General features: G+C 37.6%; 1 protein-coding gene across 15 annotated transcripts in view; it reads right to left on the bottom strand.

Annotated features, from left to right (window-relative positions):
- The window catches only part of PIKFYVE (phosphoinositide kinase, FYVE-type zinc finger containing), a 96573-nt gene that overhangs the window by 43958 nt on the left and 35678 nt on the right, over positions 1-16937 (bottom strand). For 7 of the 15 annotated variants that reach the window (XM_013984435.2, XM_021076161.1, XM_013984437.2 and 4 more), the window contains 8 exons: positions 16355-16466; positions 14755-14902; positions 14041-14208; positions 7520-7579; positions 5765-5894; positions 4890-5070; positions 3956-4030; positions 657-764 (listed from right to left, as the gene is read on the bottom strand). In XM_013984435.2, the coding sequence (XP_013839889.1) occupies positions 657-764; positions 3956-4030; positions 4890-5070; positions 5765-5894; positions 7520-7579; positions 14041-14208; positions 14755-14902; positions 16355-16466 (982 nt within the window). Of the gene's footprint in view, positions 1-656; positions 765-3955; positions 4031-4889; positions 5071-5764; positions 5895-7519; positions 7580-11236; positions 14209-14754; positions 14903-16354; positions 16467-16937 lie in introns of those variants that run through there. The other 8 variants (XM_021076163.1, XM_021076167.1, XM_021076162.1 and 5 more) reach the window with 2 other exon arrangements.

The raw sequence follows: 16937 nt of genomic DNA, 5'->3' as shown, positions 1-16937 counted from the left end.
TGCATCCCAGTGTTCAAAGCAGCACTATTTACAATAGCCAAGCCATGGAAACAATCCAAATGTCCACTGACAACTGAATGGATAAAGAAGAAGTGATACACCCGCACACACACACAACAGAATACTACTCAGTCATAAAAAGAGTGAAATAATGTCATTTGTAGCAACATGAATGGATCTAGAGATTATCACACCAAGTGAAAAACGCCAAAAAGAGAAAGACAAATATATGCTATCGCTTATATGTGGAATCTAAAGTATGACACAAATGAACTTTTCTATGAAACAGAAACAGACTCAAAAAGACATAGAGAACAGACTTGTGGTTGTCAAAGGGGAGGGAGGGTGTGGGGATGGATTGGGAGCCTGGGATTAACAGATGCAAACCATTATAGATGGAATGGATAAACAACAAGGTCCTCCTGTACAGCACATGGAACTATATTCAATATCCTATGATAAAACATAATGGAAAAGAATCTGAATATGTGTGTGTATATAACTGAATCACTTTGCTGTACAGTATAAATTGACACAACACTGCAAACCAACTATACATCAATAAAAAAATTTTTTTTTACTTTAAAAAGAATTTGCAAGCATTACAGTACACAAACATCCCTCCGGATTACTCGTTCAGTATAAGAAGTTCTTACCTGAAGCACAATAGGATCAATGCAAGTAAATTTAGTTTCTTCTCTGTAGAGATACTCAATGGAACACTTCAACAAAAGAATTTTTGGATTTTTAATAGAAGAATTCATCTAAAAAATAAGCAAACAGTTTAGGAAAATTTTGAACGTTTCACTTCATAAAACTCCTTTAATCACAAATTTAAATTCATACTGTTCATTATTCCTCTTAGATTACCTCATTACAGTCATATTAAATATTTTCATTTAGTTATTTTGTAGTATTCTCTTCTATTTCTTCAAAGCAAATAATTATTTTAGAGCAACGCAAAATTCTTCAAAAATTGACTTTTTTACCTAATCTTCCATGCTCTTAACTACTTTTCTTTCATTTCTAATGTTGCAAGAAAAGATAGTAAGCCCTGAGTAGCAGGGAGAAGGGCCTAAAGACAGGCTACTTCACAAACTCCCAGAGATCAGAAACTTTGAAAGCATAATCTAACTTTTCTGAAATTCAAGGAGGGTAGAGGAGGAAGAAAAGAAAAAAAAAAAACTTCCAGAATATATTTTTAAGGGACTAAATTTCCAAGCAGTCATAAATTCACAAGTCAAATTGTGTAACAAAAAGTGAAAACAGAAAACATTAAAGCATATCCAGAAGGAGAGACTCAAACAACACACCCTAAATACACAACTAAGGCCACAGACAGAAGAAACGGAGTCCTGCAGTGGAAGTTTCTAACTGACCAAGCTTATCGGGGCCAAACCGGTAAGTGGTCCTGAAAACGACTCATCAGCTGGGAAACTACCGTCAGGGCTCTCTAAGCAACTACAAATTAAAGACTATCTCCAAACATGGTCCGTGCAGCAAGACAGTCATTCATGCATAGATGTCTACTACACCCACACACAGTTTTCAGTTCCAGAGAAGAGCACAACCTATCTATCTCTGAATCCAACAAAGATCATTAAAGTTCTACTTCGATGGATCAGTCTTCAAGGCTTCTCCCATACATTCTGCTCATGGTTCTTACTAACAAAGCAATTTCATATTTGCTAAACAGAACATATTACCGAGTAAACAGATAGATTAAGCCATATGAATTACCGGGCTCCTCAGACACTGATTAATTTGAACAAAATGGTGTTGCCAAACTAAAAACTCTGAAACTGAAGTGCTTTTTCAATAAGATTCTATGTATACAGATTTTGGATCCTTGTTATAAAATACCATCGAATCCAAACATACTTTTATTATCTATGGTCACTAATAACTTTCAGGAGGCTTAATGCCTTACAAAAAATAAATCATTAGCCTCTGCTTGGAAAAGAGTAAAAACGGGACTGTAGTTCATCCAGCTAGTTGCTCGGGCTAGAAATTTGCCTAAGTTCTCACTGTAACCAAATCAGTATCCCCCGAGGTGGGGCCAGGGCATCTCTATTTTTAATAAGTCCCCTTAGTGATTCTGAAGCACAACAAGGTTTGAGAACACTGTTACAGATCAACAGTTTTCAAAATATGAGAACCAAGAAACAACACTGTAAACACCGGGTGTGCCGCCATTAAAAGTAATCCCACCCGAATGTAAATTGGTGCAATCCCTATGCAAAGTAGCATGCAGATTCCTTAAAAAACTAAAAATAGTTCCCACTGTGGCTCAGCAGGTTAAGAACCCAACGCTGTTTCTGTGAGGATGCAGGTTCGATTCCTGGCCTCGCTCTGTGGGTTAAGGATCCAGCATTGCCACAAGGAGTGGCACAGGTGGCATATGCAATTTGGATCCGGTGTTGCTGTGGCTGTGGTGTATGCCTCAGCTGCAGCACTGATTCGACCCCTAGACCAGGAACTTTCATATGCTGCAGGTGTGGCAGTAAAAAGGGGGGAAAAAAAAAACCTAAAAATAAAGTTACCCATGTGATCCTGCAATCCTACTCCTGGGCATATATCTGGAGATAACTTAATTTGAAAAGATACACGCACCCCAGTGTTCACAGCAGCACTATTTATAACAGCCAAGACATGGAAGCAACCTAAATGTCCATCAACAGATGAATGGATAAAGAAGATGTGGTACTTATATACAATGGAATATTACTCAGCCATTAAAATGAATGACACAATGCCATTTGAAGTTACATGGACGGACACAGAGATTATTCCACTAAGTGAAGTCAGACAGAGAAAGACAAATATCACATGATTATCGCTTATATGTGAAATCTAAAATATGATACACATGAACTTATTTACAAAACAGAAACAGACTCCCAGATACAGAAAACAAACTATGGTTACCAAGGGGGAAAGTGGTGGGTCGGGGGGAGGGAAGCATAAATCAGGAGTTTGGGAATGGCAGATGCAAGCCACTGTGTATAAAATAGATAAACAACAAGATCCTACTATATAGCACAGGGAACTGTATTCAATATCTTGTAATAGACTATAATGGAAAAGAATATGAAAAAGAAGATACATATGTGTGTGTATATATACATGTATAACTGAGTTACTCTGCTGCACACCAGAAATTAATACAACTAATACGATACTCATACAACCATAAATAAACTATACTTCATTAAAAAAAATTTTTTTAAAGTAATCCCACTCTTCCCCTACCTACCCCCTACTCCCACTCCCCTAAACCTACTAAATAAAAATTTCTAAGGTTTGAGCTTGGGAATCTACACTTTTAACAAGGTCTGCAGGTGACCCCGATGCACACTACACTGAGTGAATCAGTAACTTCAGAATAAAGTTTCATCCACCTCTCACTTGTGAGATACAAAACCCCCACCAGCCTCGTCCAGCCTCCTCTCCTACCGGTTCCCATCTTGCACCTTAGGATCTCCTCAATAGGCAGATTATCTCACCCTATTCTCTGCGCTAGTGCTGGAAAGAAGCCTTGGAGATGAAGGTCAAGATAAAAGGTAAGAAGGAGAACAGAGTTCCAGTGATAACTGAGCTCAGCCCTTTGAGGAAGAACAAAAATTTAAAATGGTAGCAGGCCTCTGAAGGATTCCAGTCTGTTAGGAAATGCTACCTCCCTGAGATGTGGTGACGTCATGGAGAAAGGACAGCAGTGTCCTGTCAGTCCGGTGGTTAGGAAGCTTTCTTCTGCCTGATGAATTCCCACTGTCCAAGTCCCAATCATCATCGGCTCTGGAAGATTCTCCCTAAACCTCCAAAATGTCACCCCATGGCAAACACTGCTAGTCACCCCTCAACAACCATTCTCCTTTTCTCCCATGATTAGGGTACCCTCAACCTGTTAGCGTGGCACAGAGTTTGCTGAACTTTGCTGTTGAACTGATCGCATTACCTTTTTATGTGCAATATTCTTGGTACAAACAAATCCATTGACAACCACAGAATCAAACTTCTTTCCACCTGGGATCTATGGAGCAATTAAGAAAACAATAAAATTCAATGATACATCCTTAGAATCCAGTCAAATGCACGCTGTTACTTATTTCCAATTTTTATTTCAACTATTATGTAACCAAGTGAGAACAAAAAGTTCCAGGATGTATTTCTGTCTTTCAGCCAATAATTAAAGGCATCTTAGCACAATCATCAACTTTCTAACATACTATCGGATACTCTAAAATATCCATTTGACCGAATTTTTTTTTTTTTTTTTTTTTTTTTTTTTTCCGTTTTAGGGCTGTACTTGCAGCATATGGAAGTTCCCAGGCTAGGGGTCCAAATGGAGCTGCAGCTGCCAGCCTACACCACAGCCACAGCAACGCCAGATCCAAGTCACATCTGCAACCTACACCATAACTCACGGCAACAGTGGATCATTAACCCACTGACAGAGGCCAGGGATCGAACCCACACCCTCATAGACTGTAGTCAGTTTCATCCTCATAGATTCTAGTGAGTCATAACGGGAACTCTGAGACTCTTACTGTCTTAAAGCAATTACCCACTGCTTTTCGTCAGAACAATGACAATAATCTGTGGAAACAGGACTTCTCTCAGATGACATATCAAGAAAAGGAAGCAAGAAAGTCTGGGTTCCCAACTCACTGCAAGCCCATCTCACATCCCCCCTCCATTCACTTCTCACTTCCCACGAGTGGCTTCCATGACCCTTCGGTGCACTGCTAACAGAGCAGTGACAAACATTTCCCCCTCCTGCCCTAACACTCTTCGTGCTAATGACCCTTCCAGATTACCATGAAGAGACAAATTACTATCAGGCCCATCTCATCAGTTGCGAGCAAGAGGAGAGCATTAGCGGAGCTCACTTTTTTGATGTGGACAAACTGACGGATATCCATGTCGTCATCCCGGTTCTTGACGTCAGGTCGGACTGTCTGAACGACCTGGCAGACTAGTGATACAATGATGTCCCTCCAAGATGGTGACAGTGACTCATTATGGAGCAACTGCTGAAGTAGTGCCATCATGTGGTTATGATTAGCTGAACTACAAAAATGTTACAGGAGAGAAGTTTGCATAGTTAATACTGTCAGGGACAATAATTCTGAAGACGCAACACAGTCTACAAAGAATTAAGTATACGAATTATGGCTCACATGTAAGAATTTCTTGGTCAAAGTATTCTTTCGGCAAATCTGAACCTTAATGACTTTGCACATAAATGAAATCTGTGAATATCTCCATAAAATGATCCAATTAATTAAATTACCTTTTTTTTTTTTTTTTTGCTATTTAGGGCCACACCTGCAGCATATAGAAGTTCCCAGGCTGGGGGTAGAATGGGAGCTGTAGCCGCCGGCCTACGGCACAGATATAGCAACTCGGAATCCGAGTGGCGTCTGCGACTTACACCACAGCTCACGGCAACGCCGGATCCTTAACCCACTGAGCGAGGCCAGGGATCGAAGCCATATCCTCATGGATCCTAGTCGGGTTCACTAACCACTGAGCCACAAAGGGAGCTCCCAATTCAATTTCATTTTAACACATAAATGAAAATATGGATAGACAGACACAATTTAGGACATTTTTGTTTTATAAGAAATTTCACCAGAATAGGCTTTACTTTCTAGGTAAATTTAGTATTTTTGACTCTATAAGGGGTAACTATGCATCTGCCTAAAGAGTCACTGAAGATTAGAAAAAAGAAAAATTAAAATTGAAACACTCGCTGCCTTACAGTAACCTCTCCATGGCTTGTTTCTCTCCATTCTCCTCCCTCAGCAGCTCCAGGTTGTTATGGTGCCAACCCAAAGGTGTGAAAGGCAGCTCCTTGGATTTTTCCTCAACTCGACGATTAAATAAGGATTCTAAGTGGAAAATAAGAAATTATACACCATTATCATGTTTTATACTATCTACTCATAGATGTAGACATTGCCAGCTTAAATTTCTAATTTTTTTAAGTTAGCCAATTCAAATTGTTGGTGTAAAAAAGCAAGGACATAATTAAATACATAAAAAAAGAATTAAGTCTTAGTTGGATCATCAGTATTCTCAACAGCCAAAGTCAGAGACAGAGGTGTGAAAAGTAAATTTACATAAGCAACGAGAACTCTTAAGAAAATAATTATAGCTCCTGAAAAGCAAATGAAATGAGATTCTTTTTTTTTTTTACAGTCTTTTTATTTATTTGGAGACATTAAAAAAATAAGGTGGTTAATTTTCCCTATAATACCACAAACTGAAAACTGCATTCAACGGAAATCAAAATGCTAGCAGGACAATATGTGATAGTGTGGGTGCTGAACTTTAAGCAGGAGAAAAAAAAAGGTCAGCTCTGATACAACTGAACTGGTTCACAATATAAAGTCTACTCAGACAATTCTTTCAGTGTTTCTTTTTCTTTCTTTTTAATGGGCAAAACTTTTGCAAGTCAGACCTAAAAATTAACTATTAAGAAATTCAAACATGGTAAATAACAATTTACATAAAATTTTGTAAAGGGATCAGAGACCAAAAAAATAATAGATAATATTAAATGCTCTGCAAAAAAGGACGCTCTCTAGATAACTGTTGAAAGATGTGATGGAATAATGGAAAAAAGAGGTGGGAAGTGCGTACAAAAATTCTCTAATCTTTCCCCTCTTAAAGGAAACCAAAGAAACAAAAAGCCTTTGACCAAATAGTCCAGCAGACTACACAGTAAAGCAAGTGGCTGTGACAAGTGAGGTATAAAAACTGTACAGTTCAATTATGTAAACGCCGGGTCTATAAACATCTAGTTGAACCAGTTGCTTGGAGGTGAATTTAGAAACACTGCTAAGTTATGACAGCAGCTGCAAGTGGCTGCCTTATACCAGCTTGCCCTACTTTCTCTCTTTTATGTGAAAACCTCCCATTATCTGAGCTCTAAGCTGTAGAGGGTTATGGACCAATTAGGTACATCTTTACTCCACAGCAAGCTAAGTAGGAAAGGGGTTAGCAAAGGACTGTATCTTTCCATACCTCCTTTTGTCCCCGAGAAAATGATCAGTAAAATCAGTTCTTTACCTCCTTCTGTCCACTTCTCTTCCCAACTCCACAGGGCAAGCAGCATCCTCAACTGGATGAGATCTGCCTGTGGGCTTTCTGATAAGCTTGACAACCACCGATGATATGTGTACCAATACTTAATACTACATACACGATAGAGGAAAGCATAAACTACTTATGCCTTTAAATAAGAAAAATTCAAATTCTACCTAAAAGCTTTTCAACAATTACTTTACAGATCAGAGACCTTCTCTCAAACCAAGTTCAGGTTTATATTTTTGGTTCTAAACAGTTTCAAAGTTAGTACCCATTATTTAAAAACCATGTTCCCATGTTACTAAAATAACCAAATATATTGTCAGTACCTACTCTGTGCCAAACAATGTGCTAGGCCCCAAGTATATCCCCGTGAACAAAAAAGACACCATCCCATCCCACGTATAGCCTTTGATAAAATTACCTTTGATGAAGGCGTCACTTATTGAGAGCTGTTGTCCTCCATTGTCAGAAATCAAATACTCTGCATACCAGGGAGAGAACAGGGAGAGGCAGAAGGAAAGGAGAAGCTTATGACTACAACACGCCAGCATAATTATACAGAAAACACACCTACACACAAAGTATTACTCACACTAAACCCATGATGGTCTGGCCAAGTCATGAAAGCTTTAGGCTAAAATGCCTGTTTATAACTTGTTCTGCATACTTCACACTAACCTTGAGAGATTTAAATTAATAACTCAACGGAGCCTTGAAACAGTAATGACAGATAATCTTTAACAGATCATTTTTCCCTTATCAAAACCGAACTGGTTTATGGCAATTGAGATCGTCACTAATTTGCATGACAAGCCTAAAAAAATCACACTCTTTTTCTCACGTGTAACTGTATTATTTAGCGAGTGATAACTTCGCCTATGCACAAGGTAGTTCAGATAGAGGCCACTAAAACAACTTTCTTTCAAATTTGAGAATGTAAGATAGAAAACAAATTAATACAAAAGTGACAATGACAGGGAATAAAGATATAACTCGTCAGGATTTTATCAGTTTTTGAATTAGAGATTTAGTTTTTCAAAAATTCAAACACTTCTAAATCACTGCCAAAAGGTAACTGCTGAAAACACTCTGAATGTGTTCTTTCAGAACTTTTAGGTTATTAAATATTTTCCTTATAAGTGAAACATTCTTGACTTCCCCATGAAGCTTTCTCTAGGTCTGTGACCAAGTATAGCTCAAATGAGGTTCTTTCTACCACGCAAATTTAACCACAATGCATTTTAAGGTCAAAGTGCTTCACGAAATTCTTTCCACGTAGATTCCACTTAGAAACAAATGGACTTCAAAAGTCAATGTGTTTTTTGTAAATCAACTATAATAAAAAAAAAAAAGTTTTTAAAGTCAATGTGTTTTTAAGCCAATCTTCCTTTAAACAAGAAACCAGAGAAAAAAAATTAGAAAATTCAAGTGTGCCAGGCCAAATACAATAAAATCAAGTATGTGGACAAGTGAAAATAGATGTTATACTTTATTTCTACACCCCCTTACAGAAATTAATAATGCCTACCCTTCATTCAACTAATGCAGTGGCTTTACAAGCTTTACCTTTCATTCTAAAGGATATACAGATATACAGATATACAGTTGTGTGTATGTGTGTGTGTATGCATGAACCTATACAGAGAGATACAGGCATATGTACCTATATCTACCTATCTACATATGTATATGCATCTATATATGTAGATATATAGATATAAGTATCTATATGTATATATATAAAATTCCAAAAGCAGTGGATTTCCCCATTTTACTATGAAAAAAATGTCAAACGTACAGAAAATGCTGTATACCTTCCACCTACATTCAACAACTATTGACTCCTTGCCATACCTAATTTCTCTCTACATAGATGTGTTTTGCCAGACCATCTGAAATTAACACATATCATTACATTTTACCACTAATATTTAAGCGGGAATCTCTAAAAAATAAGGACATTCTTCTTTATAGCCATAATACCAGTTATATACTTAATAAAACTGACAATTCCTTAATATCATCGAATTAGTCCACATTCAAATTTATCTAACTGTCCCAAAAATGCTGTAATAAATGTTTTCCCTCAAGCCTGGATCCATTAAAGAGTCATACATTACATTCTCTTCATTCTCTTTTAATCTAAAGCAGACCCCTGACCTTTTTCCTTTTCATGATATTGAATTTTAAAAGAACCCAGGCCAAATGTCCTGGGGAACATGCCACATTCTAGATTTGATGAATTGTTTCCTCATGGTGCTGTTTCACTTGCTCCTCTACCCCATGTTTCCCTATAAATGGGAAATTAGGTCTAAACATTTATGGAAGCCATGATTTTCACTTTCTTCTCTAGGTTCTACTTGCTAACTTTCCAAGAATGGTTCAGAATCCTGCCTCCAAAACATAATAAAATACATTTTAATTGCAAACTCTTCAGGACCAATAGTGAAAAGTTAATCACACCAGAAGCTCACACTGTCTCAGTTTTATGACATTCTAGAAATGAGTTATTTGCTTTATGTAATATAAAAAACATGAGCAGATTTTTAAGTACAGACATTTCGATCAATTTTATACATTAAAATCTCCTCAACCTTAAAAGATAGAGGATGAGGGAATTCCCATCATGGCTCAGCAGAAACAAACCTGAACACTATCCATGAGGATGTGGGTTCGATCCCTGGCCTCATTCAGTGGGTTAAGGATCTGGCATTGCTGCGAGCTGTGGTGTAGGTCGCAGATACAGTTCGGATCCCAAGTTGCTATGGCTGTGGGATAAGCCGGCAGCTGTAGCTCTGGTTCAACCCCCAGCCTGAGAACTTCCATATGCCATGGGTGCAATCCTAAAAAAAAAAAAAAAAAGATAGATGATCCCTAAGAAAAGACTGAATAAGTATTGCTTTTAACTTTGATGTAAAAATAAAAAGCACCCATTCTTGGAGTTTCCAGTGGCCTAGCAGTTAAGGATTCGGCAATGTCACTGCTCTGGCACAGGTTTGATGGCGGGCCCAGGAACTTTGACCTGCCTCAAATATGGTCCAAAAAACAAACAAACAACAAAAAAAAACACCCATTCTCATTTGTATTTAAGAGGAATGAAAACCAGAAGCAGGGGAAGTCTATTATTCTTTCACTTCCCTAACAGATATCTCTGACAATCTTTATTTCCTGGTAACCAGTGTTCCTCTTAACTAGAATGCAAAATAATAATAATAATTTATCATAGTTTAAATTTGCAAGAAAAATAGAAACAAGAATAATTCTTGTTAGCACACTAAAAGCTAACAAGAGAGAACTATGAAAACCAGAAACATTTATTAAGGGATTTATAAAATCCTCAAATTATACTCTCTCAAGGTTACAAATGACCTAAGAGGTCAATCTTATAATTGCCTTCTTTCTGGTGTGTATGTGCATATACATATATATACAATGAAATATTACTCAGTTGCAATAAAAGAATGAAATCATGCTACTTGTGAAAACGTGCGTGGAACTAGAGGGTATTATGCTAGGTGAAATGAGTCAGAAGAAAATGAATACTGTACTTGCATGTGGAATCTGAAAAACAAAACAAATGAACAGAGTTATAGACACAGAGAATCAACAGGTGGTTGCTAGAGGAGAGGGAGTTGTAGATGGTAGAAAGAAATAAGTCATGGGTATGAAATGCAAAATGTGGGGAATATAGTCAATAACTAATGTCTTTTTATGCTGACATATTATAACTAGACTTAACTGGTAATCATTTTGAAATACATAGAAATATAGAATCAACTATATTGTGTAATGGCAACTAACAATGTTGCCAATCAAGTATACTTCAAAAACAAAAAATAAACTCATAGAAAAAGAGATCAGATGGGTGGTTACTAGAGGAAGAGGGTGGAGGAAGGGGGAACTGGATGAAGGCAGTCAAAAGGTACAAACTTGCTATGCAGCACTGGGACTATATCCAGTCACTTATGATGGAGCACGATAATGTGAGAAAAAAGAATCTATACATGTATGTGTAACTGGGTTACCATGCTGTACAGGAGAAAATTGACAGAACACTATAAACCAGCTATAATGAAAAAAAAATTATATATATATAAAGGTACAAACTTCCAGTACTAAGGATGCAATGTACAACATGATAAATATAATTAAACATATACAAAAGTTGTTAATTAATCATATATGAAAGTTGTTAAAAGAATAAATTTTAAGAGTTCTCATCACAAAGAAATATTTTTTCTACTTCTTTTTGTATCTATGTGAGATAATGAATGTTCACAAAATTTATGCTGTACACCTTCAATTTATACAGTGTTTAATTCAATTATATCTCAATGAAATTAGAAGCAGGAGTTCCTGCTGTGGTGTAATGAGATCGGGGTGTCTCTGCAGCTCCAAGACACAGGTTCGATCCCCAGCCCTGCACAGCGGGTTAAAGGATCCCACATTGCCTCAGCAGTGGCAAAGGTTACAAGTACTGTTCAGATCTGATCCCTGGCCTGGGAAATCCATATGCTACGGGGCAGCCAGAAATGGGGGGGCGGGAACCAGACATTCTCTACCTCTTCATTATCTTGGATTTCACTTTCCCTTAACAGTGAGTGTTCTTTCCTTATAAGATTATCTTCACAGAGGTTTAAGAAAAAGCTTCAGTTATATTACATCAACTTCCCCAAATAACTGGTCTAATCTTTCTTTCCATCACTATTTTAAAAGTCTTTTCCAAGATATCCTTGGCATTTCCCCCAATCTTCAGCGCAATCTGGGCTTCTGCTATCTATCCTGCCACTTTTCTAAAAATGCTGGCCCCTCTTTCAGAATGATCGTCATATGAAGGTTGCCTCTCACAACTTTTGGAGATAAAATTTTTAAAAGGTTGAGATCAGAGAGTTTCCAGAGAAGTCAGGATGGTTTTTTCAACTGCAGGTACTTCCCCTTTAATTTCCTTAAAGATAAAATTTGAGGTTGTACTGTCACGGTACCATTCTTAGAGCCTTCTATTCCATTCTTCTCCCAACATCATGACATCAGATCTCCTAAAGAAAATGCCTAACTCTGTTCAACAATCTACCTTTACTGTTATGGTTTCTGTGATGAAAGGTCACTTTCATGATTTTCAAAAGTTCCCTAACTTTCCAAAAGATGAAATCATCAGCAAGTCAAATGTATTTCGCATTCTACTTTTAGCATGCTGAAATGATAAACACATGTGTCCAGAGAACAGATAGATACCCTCCATCAAGACAGATCATCCCACCTGTAAACCACACCTGTTTTTTTGGTTGGTTTGTTTGTTTGTTTGTTTTTGTTTTTTGCTTTTTAGGGCCAAATGTGCTACATATGGAAGTTCCCAGGCTAGGGGTCAAATAGGAACTGCAGCTGCCAGCCTACACCACAGCCACAGCAATGCCAGATATTTAACCCAAGAGTGAGGCCAGGGATCGAACTCAAATCCTCATGGATATTAGTCAGGTTGGTTACCACTGAGCTACAACAGGACTCCCACATCTGTATTTATGCTACAAAAATCCCGTGTCTTCCTTGTGACCACAGACTACAGCTGATTGTCACACAAGTGTCAGGTCTGCTTCACCGTCCTTTCCTACCCACCCAAATGTCTGACACCATTTTTCCAGTTTCTGTTTTGAGGATTCCCATAAAGATGTGTGTCTTACTCATATTCAACGCTAGTCAGGCCTTCTTTCTCACACCCACTCTAAACTTCTATTCTTAAGTAAGATACATTTTTTTATTACTATAACCCTTAAACGCCACTTTATCACATCTTCACGATTATGACTAGTATGGACAATTATGAAAAAATCTGTGTAGAAGTGTGTATTTGTTTCCAATTATTTTAACACAGGTGTTTAAGGTCAAAACTTCTCTCTTTTGATCATATTTTGGGGCTCAAAATAGGGAGCAGGAAAAATTAGGCAAACATTTCAGATCTAAGTAAGGAAACAATTCAAACCCAGCAGTTAAATACTAAAAATTCAAACTCCAGGTGAAATCATGGAATAAATTGCTTCATCTTTAAAATAATAATTTTTAAGTTACTATAACATAATGAAATGCCAAAATTACTTATGTATTTTTTTATTTATTTACTTTTACCAATGCCATTTTAGAGCTAAAGTGTAAATTGGCTTTTAATTATACCCAACACAGTAAGCCTATCATCCATTAAAAAAAAAAAAAAAAAAAAAAGCGTTTTACTTCTATGTACTGCTATGTTAGATTTTAGTAATGGTCCACCTTATTTTTCCTTTTATGCCAAATGTCTTTTGAATATGGCCATTATTATTTTTGAGTCAGGAGACTAAATCCTCAAATAAGACCACCAAAAATAATGAATTTGTTTTGTATTAATCAGAGATGAAAACTTTTTTATAAATACAGCACACACACAATAAGCATTTTAAATTATAGTAGAAAGATGTTTTGGAATATGTGAATGTTTTTCCCCCAATCTGTTTCAAACATCTGAAAAGGTTTAGTGAAATACTATGCTAATGTGTAACAGCATAAGCAAACAGACTTTCAAATGTTAAATGAAGAAAGAGAAATGAATAGAGCAGAACATCCATGTTATAAATGCAAAGATATGCCACCTTGGAAGTTGCACATTATGCTAAGAGATAATGTAGTTTCTTTTAAAGACAACAAGTGGCTTTAAACAGGGTGTGGTGGTACTGAGGGAGAAAAAAAGAAATAAAAGGAACCAGAACCAACCAAAACCAAAAAAACCGTTAAAAAATAAACCAAAAAAAAAAAAAGTGTGGGGAGGAGGTGTGGGGAAAATGAGAAAGGGTGGAACAAAATCCCCACCAAGTTCCCTCAGCCATAGGGGACAGAGGAAGCCAGAAGGACAGGCTGGCAGGAGGTCTATGGCCCAGCTCTCCAGCCGTGTGTGGATTCCAGATGGTGACTACCTCCTACCTTTTTGGTCAGCAGGGTGAGGGGGCACATGTGGGTACTTGGAGGGCTTCTTGATATGGAAGTTCACGTTGTCCAGCTCCACGTTCAGGCTGATAGAAGCGGCTGAGTCACTGTCCACTGTGGACTGGAAACTGCTGACTGATGTGCGCTTGCTAGGACTGGCAGAATCTTTTAGTGTTGGGGAGGGGAAAGATACAGGGAGGGGAGGGGAGTAAAAATGGGTTTCATCAGGGTATTGGAGGAAAGGAGAAAAATGGGTTTTTTTTAATATACAAGCCCAATGTGCAATACCAAAATGGATACAGTATTTTCATGTACTTCTGTGTAGACTTAGTAAAATTTGAACAAATGAAATATAAAATGAATTTTTGAAATGAAGGAATATAGTGGAGGTTCTGCAGAGAGAAAGTCTGATACCACAGCGAAGAGGTGAGAAAGTTGTCTACGGCGATATTATTAGCTCAGAGTTATTTTTAAGCTGCTGCAAACTAAAGACTATGGCAAAAACTGAAAATACCAGTTGCCTAACAAGTTGGTTTCTTAAGAAAATACTGTATCTAGGACAAGGATTGCTATCAGACATTGTTTACAATTAGCAGGAGCCATAAATCTTAAAAGTAGGATTGTTTCAACTACATAAAACAAAATACTCATTTTATCATACATACACAGTAAGGATTCATAAAAACTGAAATGTCAGAAAGTGAAACTCACTGGTCAAATTATCATCACCTTCTTCAGCTATCTGTTCTGTGTCGCTGTCGTCAAACTTGATGTCTTTAAACCAGGACGGCTCCGAGTGTCCTTCCACAGAGTTCACTGAGTCACTGTCCGGAGAAGGGGTCTCGGAAAATTCTGTACTCTGAAAGGTTAAGACAGGGTCCAAGAAAACTGGCCCTCAGTGGAACAATGATGGGGCTGTCACACTACAAATAAATTCTAGCCCAATATTTGTACAAGGCTAACCACTGAATAAATTTACGTAAAAAGAAGCAAATTAATAGAAACTAAGTTGTAAAGCAGCATCATGCTGGCAGTTCCACTCTTAAATATTCATGAATCAGTAGGCTTAAAGGCAGCATATAATGAACAAAATATACAGATTTTACAGTGTGTCATTTCATCTTTTATTCCTAAGAGTGGAGATGGCTTAGAATTTATCCTAACCCTGTGTCAATAGTAGGACACATCCCAGAAAACAACTGTTAAATTTGGAGTTCCTGTCGTGGCATAGTGGTGATTAACGAATCCAACTAGGAACCATGAGGTTGCGGGTTCGGTCCCTGCCCTTGTTCAGTGGGTTAACAATCCGGCGTTGCCGTGAGCTGTGGTGTAGGTTGCAGACGCGGCTCGGATCCTGAGTTGCTGTGGCTCTGGCGTAGGCCAGTGGCTACAGCTCCGATTGGACCCCTAGCCCGGGAACCTCCATATGCCGCAGGACCGGTCCAAAGAAATAGCAAAAAGACAAAAAAAAAAAAAAAAAAAAAAAAAAAAATTTTAACACCACACCAGTCTTTTAGGTCATTTGTATTTCCTAACCATTGACTTTCACAATTTTATTTTTTTTAATTTATTTTTTATTTTTTAATTTATTTTTATTTATGTATTTATTTTTGCTTTTTAGGGCTGCCCTTGCGCATATGGAAGTTCCCAGGCTAGAGGTCGAATCAGAACTACAACCACCGGCCTACACCACAGCTATAGCATCGTGGGATGCAAGCCACATCTGCAACCTACACCACAGCTCACGGCAACACTGGATTCTTAACCCACTGAGTGAGGTCAGGGATCGAACCCACACCCTCATGGATCCTAGTTGGGTTCATTAACTGCTGAGCCACGAAGGGAACTCCCTGACTTTCCAATTTTAGTTCACAAAGGTGTTACTGAATTATTATTTATATCAAAAATTAAGGTAAGTCAAAAATGAAAGTATATCTTTTTTAAAAGTTCTACTTTTAAATAATTTCCACTTTCTTAAAAAATAGAACATTCATTGTTTTACTATTGCTGTACAAGTTAATACTGCTAAGGAGTCAAAATCTATTGCAACTGCGACATAAAATTTTTCCTGTTATTTTATTATGTATTTTATTATGTATTCTTCGTCTTAAGAAAAGCCAACCAAGTGAAGAGTGTTTGATTCCAAATAGGTTTTTCATCACCAAGTACAAATGTTTTAGCCTTCCTTAACGGCAGAGAAAATATGTAAGAAAAGTCTATCTTTGGGTAACTCAACTACTTTTTATTCCCACCGATGAAGACCTGGCAACCAAGCTCACTACATTCTCATTAGCGGTGCCACCAAAGCTACCTGCAGCGGTCTGTACAGCGCATACTCATCCCTGAAGAGCTGGTCGTGATGACTGACACAATCCAGCCAGCGGCCGTCGACCATTGCCTGTCCAATTGCTATCGCTTGCGCCCTGAATAAAGACCAACAAAAACGAAAACTTTTCAAAGTCCGTCAGAATAATTTTACATGAGACACAAATTGAATTTTTTTCCATTCTGATCAGAGTTGGAATTTCAAATGGTCCTTGGATAGGTGAGGGATAAAACAAGAGAGACTTGAAGCTAAATTAAAAGATGTTCCCAGGTACCAGAGTAAAGGAGAACCTATGGATAAGGCGGTCTCGGGGAAACCTAACTCCAATTACACAAACATTTATCAAGCTCTCAATGCATGCAAACCCCTGTACTTACTAGAAGAGTAAAAATATGTTGAGAACAGCATGGCTCCTGTCCTCGAGGAGCTTACAGTCTTTGATGAGAAGACAACACCAAATATTATATAGAGATAGATATGGAATATCTCTATATATACATGAAATCGACACATTAACACATTGCATTTATGTGGCATCTCACAATTTATAGAACACTTTAGCTCATGT

Source organism: Sus scrofa, chromosome 15 (genome assembly GCF_000003025.6).
Source record: "Sus scrofa isolate TJ Tabasco breed Duroc chromosome 15, Sscrofa11.1, whole genome shotgun sequence".
NCBI classification, from domain to species: domain Eukaryota; kingdom Metazoa; phylum Chordata; class Mammalia; order Artiodactyla; family Suidae; genus Sus; species Sus scrofa.
This window is presented reverse-complemented; position numbering and strand designations above follow the sequence as displayed.